The sequence below is a fragment of the Balaenoptera musculus genome, chromosome 10, assembly GCF_009873245.2.
Source record: "Balaenoptera musculus isolate JJ_BM4_2016_0621 chromosome 10, mBalMus1.pri.v3, whole genome shotgun sequence".
NCBI classification, from domain to species: domain Eukaryota; kingdom Metazoa; phylum Chordata; class Mammalia; order Artiodactyla; family Balaenopteridae; genus Balaenoptera; species Balaenoptera musculus.
In genome coordinates, this window is record NC_045794.1 from 22,478,912 (window position 1) to 22,496,406 (window position 17,495).

Sequence of the window (17,495 nt, forward strand, 5' to 3'; positions counted from 1 at the left end):
TTAAAAAAAAAGAACCTTCTTTAGGTCTTCTGAAAAAATTCTCATGGGTCAGGAGACCCATTTCACAGTGATCTGCGTTGAGGGCATGGAAATCTGTGAACTAAAGACAACAGTATTTGAAGGGCAAAAACACCATCACATCCTGAGAGAGGAAAACCTGAATGTCTTTAAATAACCCAATGAGATTAGTCTGGCCAGACAAATAAGTCGGGAAAGAAGGCTGCCTGGGTAACATAACAGCTTAGGCTCATGGAATCTCAAGCTCGGGAAGGATCTTTATAGATCATCTGTGAGCTAAAAAGACTTCTTCCAAATAAATCTCTGGCAGCAGCTAGTCTAGTGAAATACTATAACTTGGAATTTATTCCTTTGGGTCTTGAAAACATTAGTCTTTAATTATTCCCTACTGAAATTTAGACAGCCTTTGTACAGTTTTGTTTATTTCCTATATTTCAACTCTCACAGTGGGTTGGGAGAAAGAGTCTAAAGAAAGAGAAATAGCTGGAATGAGAAAGTAGGAATGAGGGAAGGAGAAAGAAAGGGAAATGAGTGTGGACACTAGAAGAAAAATAGTAGTGTACAAGAAAAATATGACACCAAAGGCAATTTCCATGAAAGAAATAATTGATAAACTGGTTTTCATGAAAACGGGTTTCTTCTGCTCTGTGAAAGACACTCTCAAAAGAATGAGAAGATGAACCACAGACTGGGAGAAAACTGTTGCAAGAGACATATTTGATAAAGAACTGGTGTCCAAAATATACAAAGAACTCTTAAAATTCAATAATAATAAAACAAATAATCCAATTTTTAAATGGGCAAAAGACCTGAACAGACACCTCACCAAAGATGACATACAGGTGGTAAATATATACATGAAAAGATGCTCAACATCAAATGTCATTAGGGAATAGCAAATTCTCTAATGAGGTATCACTCAAAACAATGAGATACCACATACACCCATTGAATGGCCAAAATCCAAAACACTGACAACACCAAATGCTGATGAGGATGTGAAGCAACATGAACTCTCATTCATTGCTGGTGGGAATGCAAAATGGTCCAGCCACTGTGGAAGACAGTTCAGTGGTTTTACACAAAACAAAACACACTCCATACCATATGATTCAGCAATCATGCTCCTTGTTACTTACCCAGATGAACTGAAAAGCTATGTCCACACAAAAACTTGCACAGCAGCTTTATTCATAACTACCAAAACTTAGAAGCAACCAAGAAATCTTTCAGTAGGTGAGTAGGTAAATAAACTGTGGGACATCCAAACAATGGAATGCTATTCAGCACTAAAAATAAATGAGCCATCAAGTTATGAAAAGACACAAAGAAACCTTAAATGCATCTTGAAAGAAGCCAATGTGAAAAAGCTATATACTGTGTGATTCCAAATATGATATTTGGAAAAAGCAAAATTATGGACACAATAAAAATACACTGTGAATATACTGCCAGGGATTGGGGGAGGGAGGGATGAATAGGAAAAACACAGAGGATTTTAAAGGCAGTGTAACTATTCTGTATGATCCTATAATGGTGGATACATATCATTATACTTTTGTCAAACTGATAGAATGTACAACACTGAGAGAGAACCCTAATGTATACTATGAACTTTGGGTGATAATGATGTGTCAAGGCAGGTTTACCAGCGTAACAAACGTACCCCTCTGGTGAGGGATGTTGACAGTAGGCTGTACTTGTGTGCTGGCAGGGGTATGTGGGAACCCTCTGTACCTTCCACTGGATTTTGCTATGGATCTAAAACTCTCTTTAAAAAGTGTCTATTAAAAAAAAAACAGCCTGAGAGAAAATATTTGTAAATTATATATCTGATAAGGGACTTGTATCCAGAATATATAAAGAACACTTACAACTGAATAGTTGTAAAGACAAATAACCCAATTAAAAATTGAGGAGGGACTTCACTGGTGGCGCAGTGCTTAAGAATCTGCCTGCCAATGCAGGGGACGTGGGTTCGATCCCTGGTCCGGGAAGATCCCACATGCCGTGGAGCAACTAATCCTGTGTGCCACCACTACTGAGCCTGCGCTCTAGAGCCCAAGAACCACAACTACAGAGCCCGCGTGCCACAACTACTGAAGCCCGTGCACCTACAGCCCATGCTCTGCAACAAGAGAAGCCACCACAATGAGAAGCCTGTGCACCACAATGAAGAGTAGCCCCCACTCGCTGCAACTAGAGAAAGCCCACGCACAGCAACAAAGACCCAATGTGGCCATAAATAAATAAATAAATAAATAAATAAATAAATAAATAAATAAAAATTGAGGAAAGGATGTGACAACATTTCTCCATAGAAGACATACAAATGGCCAAGAAGTGCAGGCAAAGGTGCTCAATATCATTACTAATTAGGAAAATGTACTAGGATGGTTATAGTCAAAGACACAGACAATAACAAGCGTTAAGATGTGGAGAAATTGTAGCACTCATATATTGTTAGAGGAACACAAAATGGTATAGCCACTTAGGAAGAGTTTGGCAGTTCCTCAAAATGTTAAACATATAACAAGCAATTCTAATTCTAGGTATCTACCCAGGAGAAATGAAAGTATATGACCCCACAGAAACGTGCACTGAATGTTCATAGCAGCTTTACTTATAAAAGCCAGGAAGTAGAAATAACCATCATCCAAATGATGGATAAACAAAATGTGGTACATGTACCAAATGGAATATTATTTGGCCATGAAAAGGAATGAAGTACAGATACATGGTACAACCTGCATGCACCTTGAAAACATTATGCTAAGTGAAAGAAGCCATGAAAGAAAGGCCATATATTGCATGATTCCACCTATGAAATGTCCAGAAAAGGCAAATTCATAGAGACAGTAGATCCAGGTTGCCAGGGGCTGCTAATGGATACAGGCTTTCTTTTGGGGGTGGAAAAAATGTTCTAAAATTAGATAGTGGTTATGGTTTTACAACTCTGTGAATATACTAAAAACCACTGATTTGTAATTCTAAACATGAGAATTCTTATGGTATGTGAATTATATCTCAATAAAGCTGCTGAAGGAAGGGAGGAAAGAAAAGAGAGGGGGGAGGGAGCAAAGATGGGAGAGACAGGGAGATAGAGGGGGAGGGAGGGAAGGAACAAATGAATGAACAAACTAACTAAAACAATGAAAAAAAAGTGTGTTGTTGCATTGATCTCTGCCATGCAGCTCAACATGAAAATCCAGGTGTTATACTAAGATATGGATAGCAAAGGAGCAGTTTTCCATGGAGGCTCTGAAATGTAATGGTGACACAGGAATCACACTTCTGCCTGACCCCAAATAACTGAGTCAAGAAGGTCTTAAGAAGATCTACACAATCTTCTTACGTAGGGCCCAGTAGAATACCATGTGCAACTATGAACTCCTTCCCAATGGTAAAAATGGTGGTGACATCTGAAATTGAAGATAATAGTCACTATGATGAGGAAGAAGGCAGAGAAAGAGGAAGGGGGAGATTTAAGAAGAGGAAGTGCTAATTCTAAAAGAAAGAAAAGGAAGTTTGTTTTTTATTACATCTTAACATGAAAACTTGGGGAGAAATAGACAAGGAGAGTTACAGTCACAAATAAATATTATGAAAGAGCTCTTTTCTGGATTTGGCAATGCTATTGCAGCCAAAAGAAAGAACCACCAACATAATGAGTGTTATTAATACATGTGAGGGAAGATTGCCTCAGAATGTAAGAATGCAAAAATAATGGACGAGATCAGTCAGTTGTAGAAAAAAACTAAAAGGATTTTTGGGAATATGTAGGCACAGGGATTTGAGCACAAGTGGTTTAAATGGAGTATTAGAAAGGTACAATTAAAATATGATTTTAGCTAAGGAAAATAAAATCTAATCAATTACATTGAACCATACTTGAAGAAAGGCTTTATTAACAGAAGATAAGCATGTAACCTAAACAAACGGAGAGTCAATGAACAAGAATTTGACAGTTTCTCTCACCGAAGGCTAGGGTAGATGAAACAAATTAGTATTCCAGTTTTCCTGGAGGAATTCCATATCCCTGAAAGGCATGTGTGTCATCTAATTTCCTGAGCTCTCCACACCAATCTTCTAATCATAAGTTAGCTTTTGATATAGATTTTCCTTCAGGGAAAATGCACTAACTGACCCAAGGATTTAGATCTACTTAGCAACTGACAGTTGGCACTGTGGTTTATACATCAGTCATTTGTGAATTCATTTAGTGGAATCAATCCTCCTGTATGTACTGTCCTTTTCCCCCTTTTGAAAAGCTAATAAAATGAATTTTAGACTTATAAAAGGCGAGCAGATTCAGGTTCCAAGAGATTGCTCTCCTACCCCATCTCCCTTGGTAATATCTCCCTGTGGGATCCCGATAAGAATAGTCAAAGACCTATTTTGATACTCTTACAGTGAACAATAAAAATCTTTTCCATAGAGAAACCTCACTTATTAGCTAAGTGAGTTAGTCACTTAGTTAGTTAGTCACTTTAGTTAGTTAGTCACTTACTAACTAAAAGAGGTCACTCTAAATTACTCGTACTATTTAAGACCTGTGGTTTAATTTTAATTACCTAGGATAAGTGAAATGTACCCCCAAATAATTTGCTTAGGTCTTTGAGGAAAAAAGCTTTAATGAATAGATAAGTTCCATTTATAAACAGCATAACAATTGTTTATGCGTGAATAAGATCTTCTAACACATTTAGAAGTTTTTTAAAACAGGGCTGTAGTCTTAAGCATTCTGCTATTAATCTCTTGTACTCCGTTAATTTGCTTAACAAGCTGTCATAAGCAGTTTGACAGTAAACTTCAAGCCAGCCCCTTGGAATTTTTTAAATAATGAAATATGAATAATGAGTTATAAGTATACAGTTTTTAAATAAATGGATCAAGCTTCAATATCAAGAAAATTAATATTGTATTTCTACAATATGAAGGCAGTTCTGTTCAAAATTGTGCGCTTGTGGCTTTTGTTTATGAACCCACATCTCTTTTTAAGTAAGAAAAAAGACCCCAAAACACTAGTTCTCTGCAGAGAATTACAGAAGCACACTGCCCTCCCTCTTTGCATCATGAAAAGACATTAAGGTACAACAGAGCTTAAACAGGTGTTAAATTTAACAGCATCTCAGTCTCCAAAACACTCTCAATTTAGGGAATGCAGGGCTGCAGAATGTTAACCTAGTCTGCTGGGCTTTTAGAAAAACTAGCATTTTCACTTGGAAGGAAAGGCACACAGCCTCGCAGATTCTACAAACTGAAAATCCCGTATGAGAAGCCAGAGGATGCTAATGGCTCGCCAGCTTCTCTAGCTCCTGGGGGCCCTGCCCGCGGCGCACGGCAGGGAGCCTCCCGCTACACCTTCTCCGTTGCCTCATTTGTGAGTCATCGCATTTTCAGCAGAGACATCACGTAGCAATTCTGCTGTGAGGAGCCAGAGACATTCGGTAAGAAACAATGCATGCGTTTTCAGGGCTGATTCAGACCTGTGGCCACGGCAGCATAACGATGTGTAGGCATCTGTGTTTTGGTCCAGACCCTCTGGGGCTCTCACTGCAGACTTTCTGGAACAGACACAACCCTGCCATTTAAAGCTGCAAACACTTCTTCTCTTGCCACGGTTCCTTGACAATCGGGTGCTCTCACACTAATTCCCAATATGACCCTTTTTTCTTGCTTTTCCTTATCATCTTACCACTGATGAATACATAGTAAAACTCAAAGAAATCTGCGGGTCTTCTTTCAGAATCTGGTACCCTCCCCCAAAAGAAAAATCCTACAGAATAGGATTTTCAAGTCTATTTCAGCAAAGTTTCATGCTTCCTAGAACATTTCTGTTTAATGTATGTTTTTGCACAAAGACGGATGGTTCTCAAAGGCAGAGAGTTTGGCTCCCCAGAGACATTTGGCAATTTCCAGAAACACTTTTAGTTGCCACAACTTGGGCGGGGGATGGGGGATGGAGAACAGGGAGACCACTCCTGGTGTCTAGTGAGTAGAGCCCAGAGATGCCGCTAAACATCCTACAATGCAGAGAACAGCCCGACCACAACCAAGAATGATCTGGCCCGAGTATCAAATATATCAGTATTGTTGAGGCTGAGGATCCCCAGCACAGACAAAAGACGTTCCCTGGAAAAATCAGATCACATTCCACATAAATAAGGTAATGTTAAAATGGGTGGTGTTATTCCAGAAAAATCTCCTTCAAAGAGCCATTTGAAAAGATGCCGGTTTTCACGGAGAGAAAACTAACGACTTTCAGGTTCCCAGCTGGGCTTGATACAGTTCCAATATTTACAGGGTCCCTGTGGATGCTGTACATTTGTAAGATTGGAAATAACAGGCTTCTTTGTAGAATAAATACAGCTATTTGGGTCTTAATGGGAGCTCTGACACACTCCGCCTCATTTCAGCGGCACCATCCATTAACCTCTGAAACTTCAAAAATGGAAGGCAACATTTGATAAAGGTTTCTAAATTACAGGAAAACTATTAACTGGATATTAAATAGACAACATAGGGAAAATGAGGAAAGAAAATAATTAGCATGGTGACAGGGAACTCAGTGTTCCTGGAACCCAGATCTGAGGTGAGATAGCATTGTTTTGGGAAACTGATTTCATTTTTCACAGGCTACACTCTAAATGCTCCTCTGTTTTCTTTTTTAGACAGAAACATCATTATTGCTAGGTGGTAAATGGCGTATAGAATGAGAAGCCACATTGTTAGCTTTACTGTTCCATATTCTCAGTTTTATTTACTTTCAAGCTAGGGGTTTCAGAGAGAATGAAATCAGATGTCTCCAGTTGGATATGTCTCTGAGAGGACAGAGGAGATCCAGTCATAAAATCCTACAACAGAAGCAAACCCACCTATGTTGTATGCAATTAAAGTATTGGGAGTAACACTGCTTAAACAGAAGAGCGCTCTTTCTCACCTTTAAAGGAGGATAAAGAAACCGTACTTCAGAATACAAAGGAAAAAAATTTAGCAAGTCTAATCAAAAGCTTGATTAACACAAAGAGTAAATTTCACGATGGATTTATTACTTATTTGTATGCTCTGTGCTGCTCCATAAACCTTCATTCACTATTTTCTCCCCCTCAGCTCTGCCCAGAATCATCAGGAGCATCTCCTAATGGTATGTAGCCAAAAGGAGATGAGCCAGAGATTTAATTCAATTGCACAGTTTGAAGCTTTGATATGATGCCCTTTAAATAGAAACAACTTACATTTTTAGCCTACTAACATCTTTTATTCAGAGAGTTTTCCATTTGTCGGCTGGCATTTTATCCCCATGGCATGCAGGGCAAACATCCTTATCCTATCAGACAGGTGAAGAAACTGAGTCTCAGGAAAGCTATCTGACTTGTCCAAGGCTACACAAGTTCACGGTGGTGCTACAGTAGAGCTCCGCTGTCTCTACAGCATGCTCAAGAAGTCACATAGAATATCACAGAAATAAACCTTGACAAAGAGAAAAGCAGTCCCCGACATCCGACAGCTGGCCTGGTGTATGAGCCAGGCCTTGGTGTTGCTAGGAGCTGGCCTGACACTCAAGCTGGGCCATGGTGTTCTCCTGGTGAATATGGACAATTTCACAAAACAGCAACACCACACAAGGTCACTTCATGACTGGAATGGATCAAGACAAAACAACACCACTCTGTAACCATATCTGAACACTGACAGACTGTGAACGTTGTTCAAACCACAAAAAAATGACAATCCTGCTCCTCTCCTCTAGCGAATATGAGCGACTGCTGCTTCTTTAGCAATTATAGATCTAGCCTGCCCTACCCACAGATAAAATGTATTAAGATACCTCCTCTTCCTGACAGCACTTCCATCCACAGCAAAGCCCCGCTTCTTTAAATCTTCCCCAAAATCAATCGCACAAGCCCAGTTCCTATAAGACGTTTTTTCTAACACCTTCTTACTGAGAAGCAGCACAGTTCCCCATAGTGTGCGTGCAGTGAGTTATAAACACCACTTGTATGGGTATTTTCCTGGTGGTCTCTGGCTGGAAACCATTGAGACCATCGACAAGCTTATAGGAAGAACCAAAGAAACTATGATTCACACTTTGCTTTTTAAACATGGCTACTGAGAGCATTTTCCTAAATCATAGGAAGGTAAGGACCCAACAATCCTGGTGCAGCTATTTGAAAACCAGGGGGAGAAAAGCCCACACAGGAGGATAAAATTGAATCATAAATAAAAGATCCAATGGATCTAACAAACCTACTTCTATATTTAAAGACATTTTGACACAAATTAAAGTTTTCACTGGGTCAGTGACCTGATACTTCAGCTTATTTCTATTGTAAACATGATAATCATATGGAGAGAGGAGTCAACCAGGATTGACTCAGGTCCAGAAATTCTTATTTGACCCATCTCCCCCATATCCTCCTAAAACGTAAATCTGTGCGCCAATGTAAAACAGTAGTCATTTTAATGAAACATTCCAACTGTTTCTATCAAAGAGCAGAATGTGGGGTGATGCGGTAATAATACCTACCCATTCCAAAAGGGATGGCAAAATTCCTAACAAAACTGTATTACAGACTGTGTCTATTTTATATCAAAATATCTAGCTAAATTGCTTTTAAAGAAATCCAGCCCTGCTGAGAGTCACACATAGAAAAGGCAGTAGACACCATGGGGCAGCGGACAGTAGCTGTAGGAGTAATCAGAAATATTGATATAACAACAATAATAAAAACGATTGATAATAGGAAACACCAAAAAAAAAAAGAAAATAGGAAACACCAAATGATAACAGGAAACACCAAAAAAAAAAATAAAATCCAGGCTTTATTTGGATCACATCAAAATATCCCGAATTTCTGAATTTTTTAATAAGTTTCAGGTGTACAGCATTAACAATTCGACATCTTATATACTACAAAGTGATCACCGCCACAAGTCTAGTTGCCATCTATCACCATACAGTTTCACCCATAACCCATCCCCATCCCCACTGGTAACTCCCTTCCCCTATGAATTTTTTATTGAATTAAATCATGTTGTCATTGTTAAGTCATATTCTTTCCAAATTATGATGAGATGAGCAGGATAAATAATAATAAGTATTTTTAATGAAAACTAGCTTTAAAATAAGATTGTGATTTTTTTTTTGAGTAGCACGCTGTAGATTATTAGAAATTAGAATTATCTAGTTACTGAACACTTCAATTTCTCCCCATAAATAGAAACCAAATTATTTTGAATTGAAGAGGATTGTTCTGTTGTCCTATTTTAATATGATGCCACAATTCCATTCCTCCTTCCTAATTTCTATGAACTTCTGAAAACTAAACCTAGATCCACCATAGCTCCCAAATCCAGTTGCCTTCAGCGATCTATCATAAGTGGCCTCCAAGTTGCTGGAAATCTCCCTAAACACCCATTTCTGGTCATGTTCTTATAATCTAAGCCAAATCATCATTTACTTTTTATCTTCGATCCACAGCCTCTACTTGGAGAATCTCTTTCAGAGCCCTAGTCTTCAAATTTTCTACTAACTTTTCAATTTGTTCATATAAAATATAAATAACATGCTTGTATTTGACGGCGAAAAAAACAGTTCTACTCACCACATTTTTTCCTTCATTTTGGGCATCTCGATAATCAGGGTTAAGCTAAAAAACAAAAAACAAAGCTACTTTTGAATTGCTATTAAAAGCACATTAACAAGACCAGTGATCTTTAATTCCAGTTCACTACTGTACACTTAACTAAGTTTAACATAAAAAGAGGCTAAGAAAGAAATGGTTAGTAAATACCTTCAAACCCTAGATGCAGGAGACAAGAGTTAAAATGCCAAATTTATGGCCTTTGTTTGTATCAAACATTGACATTTTTGAACAAGTGAGAGCTGACAGTCTCACCACCTCTTAAGAAGCATTCAAGAGAGTTCATTTTGCCCACCACAAAATCTGCTATTGACCAATAATGCAGACACCGATGTCTAAAAATAGACCAAAGGAAAGTTTTAACAATGATTCAAGATCATGCTCCATGTGCTATACACACAAGAAAAGAAAGTCAAGCAAAAGAGGATCTATATATCAGCTATGTCAGCTAATGCATGAGGACTATTTAAACTAACAAACGAGAACACGTCTCAAACAGATGGAGAGATAGAGAACAGTACGGAGGTTCCTTAAAAAACTAAAAATAGAACTACCATACGACCCAGCAACCCCACTACTGGGCATATACCCTGAGAAAACCATAATTCAAAAAGGGTCATGTACCACAATGTTCACTGCAGCACTATTTACAATAGCCAGGACATGGAAGCAACCTAAGTGTCCATCGACAGATGAATGGATAAAGATGTGGCACATATATACAATGGAATATTACTCAGCCATAAAAAGAAACGAAATTGAGTTATTTGTAGTGAGGTGGATGGACCTAGAGTCTCTCATACAGAGTGAAGTAAGTCAGAAAGAGAAAAACAAATATCGTATGCTAACATATATATATGGAATCTAAAAAATAAAAAAGGTTCTGAAGAACCTAGGGGCAGGACAGGAATAAAGATGCAGACACAGAGAATGGACTTGAGGACACGGGGAGGGGGAAGGGTAAGCTGAGATGAAACGAGAGAGTGGCATGGACATATATACACTACCAAATGTAAAATAGATAGCTAGTGGGAAGCAGCTGCATGGCACAGGGAGATCAGCTCAGTGCTTTGTGACCACCTAGAGGGGTGGGATAGGGAGGGTGGGAGGGAGATGCAAGAGGGAAGAGATATGGGGATATATGTATACGTATAGCTGATTCACTTTGTTGTACAGGAGAAACTAACAATGTAAAGCAATTATACTCCAATAAAGATGTTAAAAAAAAAAAAAGAACACATGTCTCTGGGTTGGACTGTGGAGTTTAGGGGTCATCCCAATGAGAAAGCATGAGTTCTGGACGTGCTGCCTGTTCGCCCACACATTTCCAGCTGCTTAGCATCCGTAACTCCTGACTCCCACCTGACTACACAGTTTCAAAAAGATGTCCTCGCTGATCATTTGTAAAGCATCTGGTTTAGAAGGTGTTTTCTCAAAATAACAAGTCGTCCAATTGAATGTAATCCTATTAATGTGAATCAGTTGGTGTATACAATACGCAACCCCAGGGAATTAAAGTCACCATTTAAGATGTAAGGCTGGGAGTCTTTCTCAGAATGACACTTGGCTAGTAGCTCTGAGGAATGCCCCTCCCAACTTATCACTAAATATTAATGACGGTACTGAAAATGATCAAAAACAAAGCAAAACACTCTCAATCTCATTGAACACTAAGGTTGAAAACCATCTAAACCCCAAATCATCAATGAATTGACAGTAATTATAAAGCCGATAGTGCTGAGGGAGAGGCAATAACTCCCCAGTTGTCATCTCATGGAAAACCTCAACCTGACTTCAAGCTGGTGGCCAGGTGAACACAATTCAGAAGATACTTGCTGTGGTTCCACTATGTGCCCCCAACCCAGAGACCCCGAGTATTCACCAACCAAAGACCTATACTGAAGTGCTTCTCCATCACTGAGAAGCTGCTGTGAGATGGAGCAGAAAACTGTTTCCCCCATCCTCCCACCCACTGTCCACTACCTCTCTCTGTCTTCTCATGGCCAGAGAGATACAACAAAGCTCAGAAAGCAAATGGGCAGAAAGCGGAGGGAGCAGATGATGGCAGAGGGCTTTCTAAGAAGCGCCGTCTGAAGAAAGGGCAAGAAGAGAAAGAACTGTAGCTGCTGTGGGCTGGAATGACACTGTGTGATAAAGGAAAAATAGCAGAGGGGCCGGGGAGAGGAGCAGCCTCAAGAGAGCCCAGGGATGCAGAGTTGACACCTGCTGGAACTGGGAAGTACATCAGGACCCTGCAGACTGCCCTGCAGCTGAAGATTTAGCAAGAGGACTGAGAAAAAAAGAAGTGGAACAAAAAGACCGTCCACTCAACCGTTCTGCTTCTGCATGGAGCTCACTTGTCTGAGGACAATAAGGGAGGAAAGCAGGAAAAAACAACATGGGACTGGTTAAAAAGTATGTTAAAACGGGGGGGGGGGGGATTCTTTCTCGGAGTCTTTCTGAATATTATCTATGGTATGATACAAAATAAATTTTCAGGAAATGGTTTGGCATATTCAAGAAAGTGCAAGTAAACATTGCCTCCATATGAAGGCAGCAGAAGATGAACAGCAAAAATATAATATAAAAATAATCAGATAAATAATAAAATAATATAAGAAATAATCACAATATAAAAAGAAGTTAAATTAAGGAGGATCTCAATAACAATGAGAACATAAATACAAAATTAAAGTCCATGTCGGCAGCAGGAACACGCATAGTTGACATTACTGGAAATGAGTGATGCAAAGGATAAAAATGGAACAGCTATCTTTCACCATAGAGGAAAGGTGTAAAGAAATGAAAATTAGGAAAAAGGAAATAGTCACGGAGGACCAGAGAATGGGGTATCAACTAATGCGCAACCAGGATACTAGAAGGAAGAGAAAATCAGTGGAATACAAGCAATAATCAAAGATTATGGAAAACAAAGCTCTCCTCAACTAAAGAAAGAACTCTGTATGCAGAGGTAACCATTTTCCAGGAAAATCAACTAAAACAGGCACATTCATTTGAGGATGATGGGAAAGCTGGGGGGAACAATGGTAGGGACATAAAATAGGGCCAGAAATTAATTAGGCTTAGACAAAAATGCATGTCATGTAACAGGAGAATGGATGAACAAAATATGGCATATTCAAACAATGGAGTACTACTCAGCGATAAAATGATGGGCTGCTGATGTACACAACAAGGGTGGATCTCAAAAATATATACCATGGAATACTATTCAGCCATAAAAAAGAAGGAAATCCTGCCATTTGCAACAACATGGATCGACCTTGAGGGCGTCATGTTAAGTGAAATAAGTCAGCCAGAGATAGGCAAATACTGTATGATCTCACTTATATGCGGAATCTAAAACAAACAAACAGAAAACGAACTTATAGAAACAGAGATCAGATTTGTGGTTACCAGAGGCAGGGGTGGGAGTGGGAGAGATCGGTGAAGGGGGTCAAAAGGCACGAACTTCCAATTATAAGAAAATAAGTCCTGGTAATGTGACGGCGCATGGTGACTACATTTAATAATACTGAATTGCATATTTGAAAGTTGCTAAGAGAGTAGATCTTGAAAGTTCTCATCACAAGAAAAAAAATTTATAACTATGTGTGGTGATGGATGTTATCAAGATTTACTGTGGTAATCATGTCAATATATACATAGATATATATATATATATATGTTATATATATATCTCAAGTCATTATGTTGTACACCTGAAACTAATACAATGTTATATGTCAATTACATCTCGATTTTAAAGTGAAAGAAGCCAGACATGGTATGACTCCATTTATATGAAATCTAAGAACAGACAAAGCTAAACTGTGGTTAAACAAATCGGAAAGTGACTGGGGGTATAAGGGAGAGGAGTGGCTGGAAGGCAGAACCAAGTCCAAGAGCCAATGGACAGCAGTCTTTCAGTTTTCAGAGCAGACAGACAATGGGGGTGGGGGAGGGATGATAAAACAGGAATCCAGTTACAAGTTGCCTGTTGGTGCTAGGCCAGCAATTGGGGAGATCTGAGGTTTAACTTTATTTTTCTATAGAGATGCGTACCTCAGGCTCCTTAAATTCCCTTGAATTATGAATAAACGAATCAGTTCCAAAACAGTATTATTCCTGCTTTTGGAATCCAACAGTGAAAGGTAGAAAGTGAAAAGACAGTGAATTAACTGGCCTCCTATCTACTGGTTAACCAAACTCAAAAAGACACGCTTTTACTCTGTAGTAATGAAAGGTCAGCATAGTGCACAGAAGGGGTTTATTTAGCTCTTTTAGTCAAGGATCACTGTTTTAGGGAATTCCCTGGAGGTCCACTGGTTAGGAATTGGTGCTTTCACTGCCAGGGCCCAGGTTCGATCCCTTGTCGGGGAACTAAGATTCCCACATGCCATGTGGTGCAGCCAAATAAAAATAAAATAAAGTGACTTTTTAAAATAAAGGATCACTGTGTTATATTCTTTTGTTTTCGGTTTGAAGAATTCAGACTTTTCTTTTTAAATTAAAAAATACATACTAAAATTATAGCTAAATTATATTCAAAAGATATATAACATGTTTAACCAGGATATACCTTATGGTCAAAGTTTTCATTCAGCAAGCAGTTAGACTAGTTGGTTAAAGACACTGTAAAGTATATTAACTTCATGCTGGAAGCCATGACATATCCATAACTATAATGTGTACAGAAACAGGAATTAACGTACCTAAGTCAAACAGGAGTCATGTATGCCCTTTAAGACAGAGGTCATATTCTACCTTAAAGACAATGTTACTTTCTAAAATTGTCTTCACACATTTCACCCTTTTAGGATCACCCAGTTCAGTTCCTGAGGGATGTGTGTGGAACCGGATTCCAGACTCTGGTCTGGAATGAAATGCCATGGGCCTTAGGAAAGGTCGCCTAACCTCCATGGAACTCAGGGTCCTCATCTGTAAAAGAGGAAAGTCTATGACTGAAGCCTAATCATACTAATTACATGTCATTAAATTTTATATATTCATGTCTTTGGCAACAATACTAAAGACGGTGCCGATCAGTTAGATTTCGCCTCATCTTGTGTCTCACAGGCTGCAATGTGGTCTTTTTTATATAAAATTATTGCTTCAGGGACTTCCCTCGTGGTCCAGTGGTTAAGAATCTGCCTTCCAATGCAGGGGACGCGGGTTCGATCCCTGGTCGGGGAGCTAAGATCCCACATGCTGCGGGGCAACTAAGCCCGCGGACCACAACTAGAGAGAAGCCTGTGCACCGCAATGAAAGATCCCGCGTGCCGCAACTAAGATCTGATGCAGCCAAATAGATAAAATTTTTTAAAATATATTAAAAAATAAATAAAATTATTGCTTCAGTAGATTCATTAAAGTGATAATAATGAGAAGGAGGAGAAGAAGAACAGGAAGACAAGGAAAGAGAAAGAGGAGGAGGAAGCAACCAAACAAATCTATGGCTACATAAATTCACCAATATTAACTAAAGGCCAAGTAAATATACGCTTTACTATATGTTTTAATTATACTGCTGATTTCCTACTCTAACCATAATAACCACAGTAATTAAGTAATTAGACTAAGGATGAATCCAAAAAATACATTTCTAAAGACGGGGAAAAAAGACATAGTGATGTGGAGACTCCCGAATCTTTTAGGGCTTTAAAGGAAATATTTCCTCATGTTAAAAAATAAATTATAAATCTGGCATTGGAGAGAGAGAGATCTAATATGCTACTCAATCATTTACTCAATAAATATTAATAGAACATCTATAATGGGCAAAGCATGGTGGCATATGGTATTTTAGCAAAGACAAAGAGAATATGGTCCCTGACCACAAGACCTTACAATCTAGGAGGGAAGAGAAGACATAAATACAGTTAGCAGTAATACAAAATAGAATGTGACAAGAGATATAAGACAGGAATGCATAATTTACAAATAATATAGGTCAGAAGAAGGAGGGATCTGTGGTGGGCAAATTTATTGAAGAATTATTCATGGAGAAGGTAGCATATGAGCGAAGCCTTGAAGGATAGGTAGAATTATTCAAAATGACTGGGAGAGAAGGAAAGATTATCTATATAAAATTGATTCTCAACAAGGACCTACTGGATAGCACAGGGAACTCTGCTCAATATTCTGTAATAACCTATATGGGAAAATGATCTGAAAAAGAATAGATATATGTATATGTATAACTAAATCATTTTGCTGTACACCTGAAACTAACACAACATTGTAAATCAGCTACACTCCAATATAAAATAAAAGTTAAAAAAGAAAATAAAAATTAAAACTGCAAAAAAAAAAAAAAGAAGAAGAAGGAAGAGGGGGTAAACAGGACAGGCAGTGCAGGCAGAGCCAATGCCAGATAGGTGAGAAAATGAGCCTTGATGAGAGAAGACCCATAAATGTCATTTACGGAATACTTTTTATATGCTTTTAAAGCTCATTCATTTCCCCATATAATTATCCTATTAGAAGGGACCCTTAGCCCCATTTTCCAGAGGAGGCATCAAGTGAAGTACCCCATGCAAAGTCACACTGCTGGCGAGCGGCAGGGTTATTCAGAAGCACAGGTCTGAGGGCTCCAAAGCTACATCTTTTAGTCCTGATAGCATATAACTTCCCTCCCACCTCCATAACGAGGACTGGTGTGATCCAAGGTAGGAAGAGGCCAGGCCAATGGGGCTTTTTGCCACAGGCTAAAGGGTTTGCATCTTCAGAAAGATTTTGAATATCACTGGGAAAATGTCTGCAGAAACAGTGCATTAAAAATCCTCACTTGGCCATAATTAGTAGGAGACAGAGACAGATGATGAAAGAAGCAAAGTAACCAAGTGTGGGGTTCACGTAAGAGGTGGCAGAGCCCCAACGATATCAATGCTGAAATGCAAAGGAGAAAGCAGATGCAAAAGATTTTGCGGAGACAGAGTCAGGAGAACCTGAATGCATAAACTGAGAGAGAAAAACACGTTTATCATGACTCCCAAGTTTTTAACCCAGAGCTAAGAAAATTCACTCTCTGTGGGGAAACAGTCCATCTTAGATATGATTATTGAGTTTCAGTGGCAGTAGGATACCCGAGATCAAAGTCACGACCCACTGCAGCCACAGGAGTGAGTGACAGAGAAGAGAAAGAGCAAACAGCCACCACTAAGCTCTGAAGGGAGTCCTCACTTAAGAGGCCAAAGAGGACCAGAATGAAGTCAGGTAGAGAGTGTGACTAAGTCAGAATAGAAAAGCGGCAGAGAGAGAGAGAGAGTAATACCATGAACACCTAGAGAGAGAAAGTCACGGTTGTACCACTTATCAAATTAAAGACAGCTGCAACTGTCCCTCTAACAATAGCAAGAAGCAGACCACAAGTTGTAAGTCCATAATTTTTGTTCATTTTCGTAAAAAAAAATGTTACTTTTTTATAATGAAATGTCTTTTGATCAATTTTTATTATATATATCATTGAAGTTATAAAATCATCACATGTGGATTTGTAAATAATAATATGTTCCTCTTTCGAATGACCAGGCATTTCAGAGCCAACCTATTATGCTGATTGTTAGGTCTAGAAAAGAACAGAAGGGAAAAATAACCTTTACTGTATGCTTATATGTGCAAGGCATCATTTCTATTTTGATATATATTTATACATGTGTATAGGGTCCAGTATGTATATTCCTCTATTATATATAAATATTGTATGTCTATGTATATATATGTGTGTGATATGTGTGTGTGTATAGAGAGAGAGAGAGAGAAAGAGAGAGTGAGAGAGAGAGTCCCTTTTCATGTATTATGGCTGGTACATTTGATAGAGAACTAAAC

General features: G+C 38.7%; 1 protein-coding gene across 3 annotated transcripts in view; it reads right to left on the reverse strand.

Annotated features, from left to right (window-relative positions):
* Positions 1-17,495, reverse strand: part of ITPR2 (inositol 1,4,5-trisphosphate receptor type 2) — a 524,960-nt gene that overhangs the window by 386,760 nt on the left and 120,705 nt on the right. For all 3 annotated transcript variants that reach the window (XM_036864824.1, XM_036864825.1, XM_036864826.1), the window contains exon 10: positions 9,627-9,671. In XM_036864824.1, the coding sequence (XP_036720719.1) occupies positions 9,627-9,671 (45 nt within the window). The remainder of the gene's footprint in view (positions 1-9,626; positions 9,672-17,495) is intronic.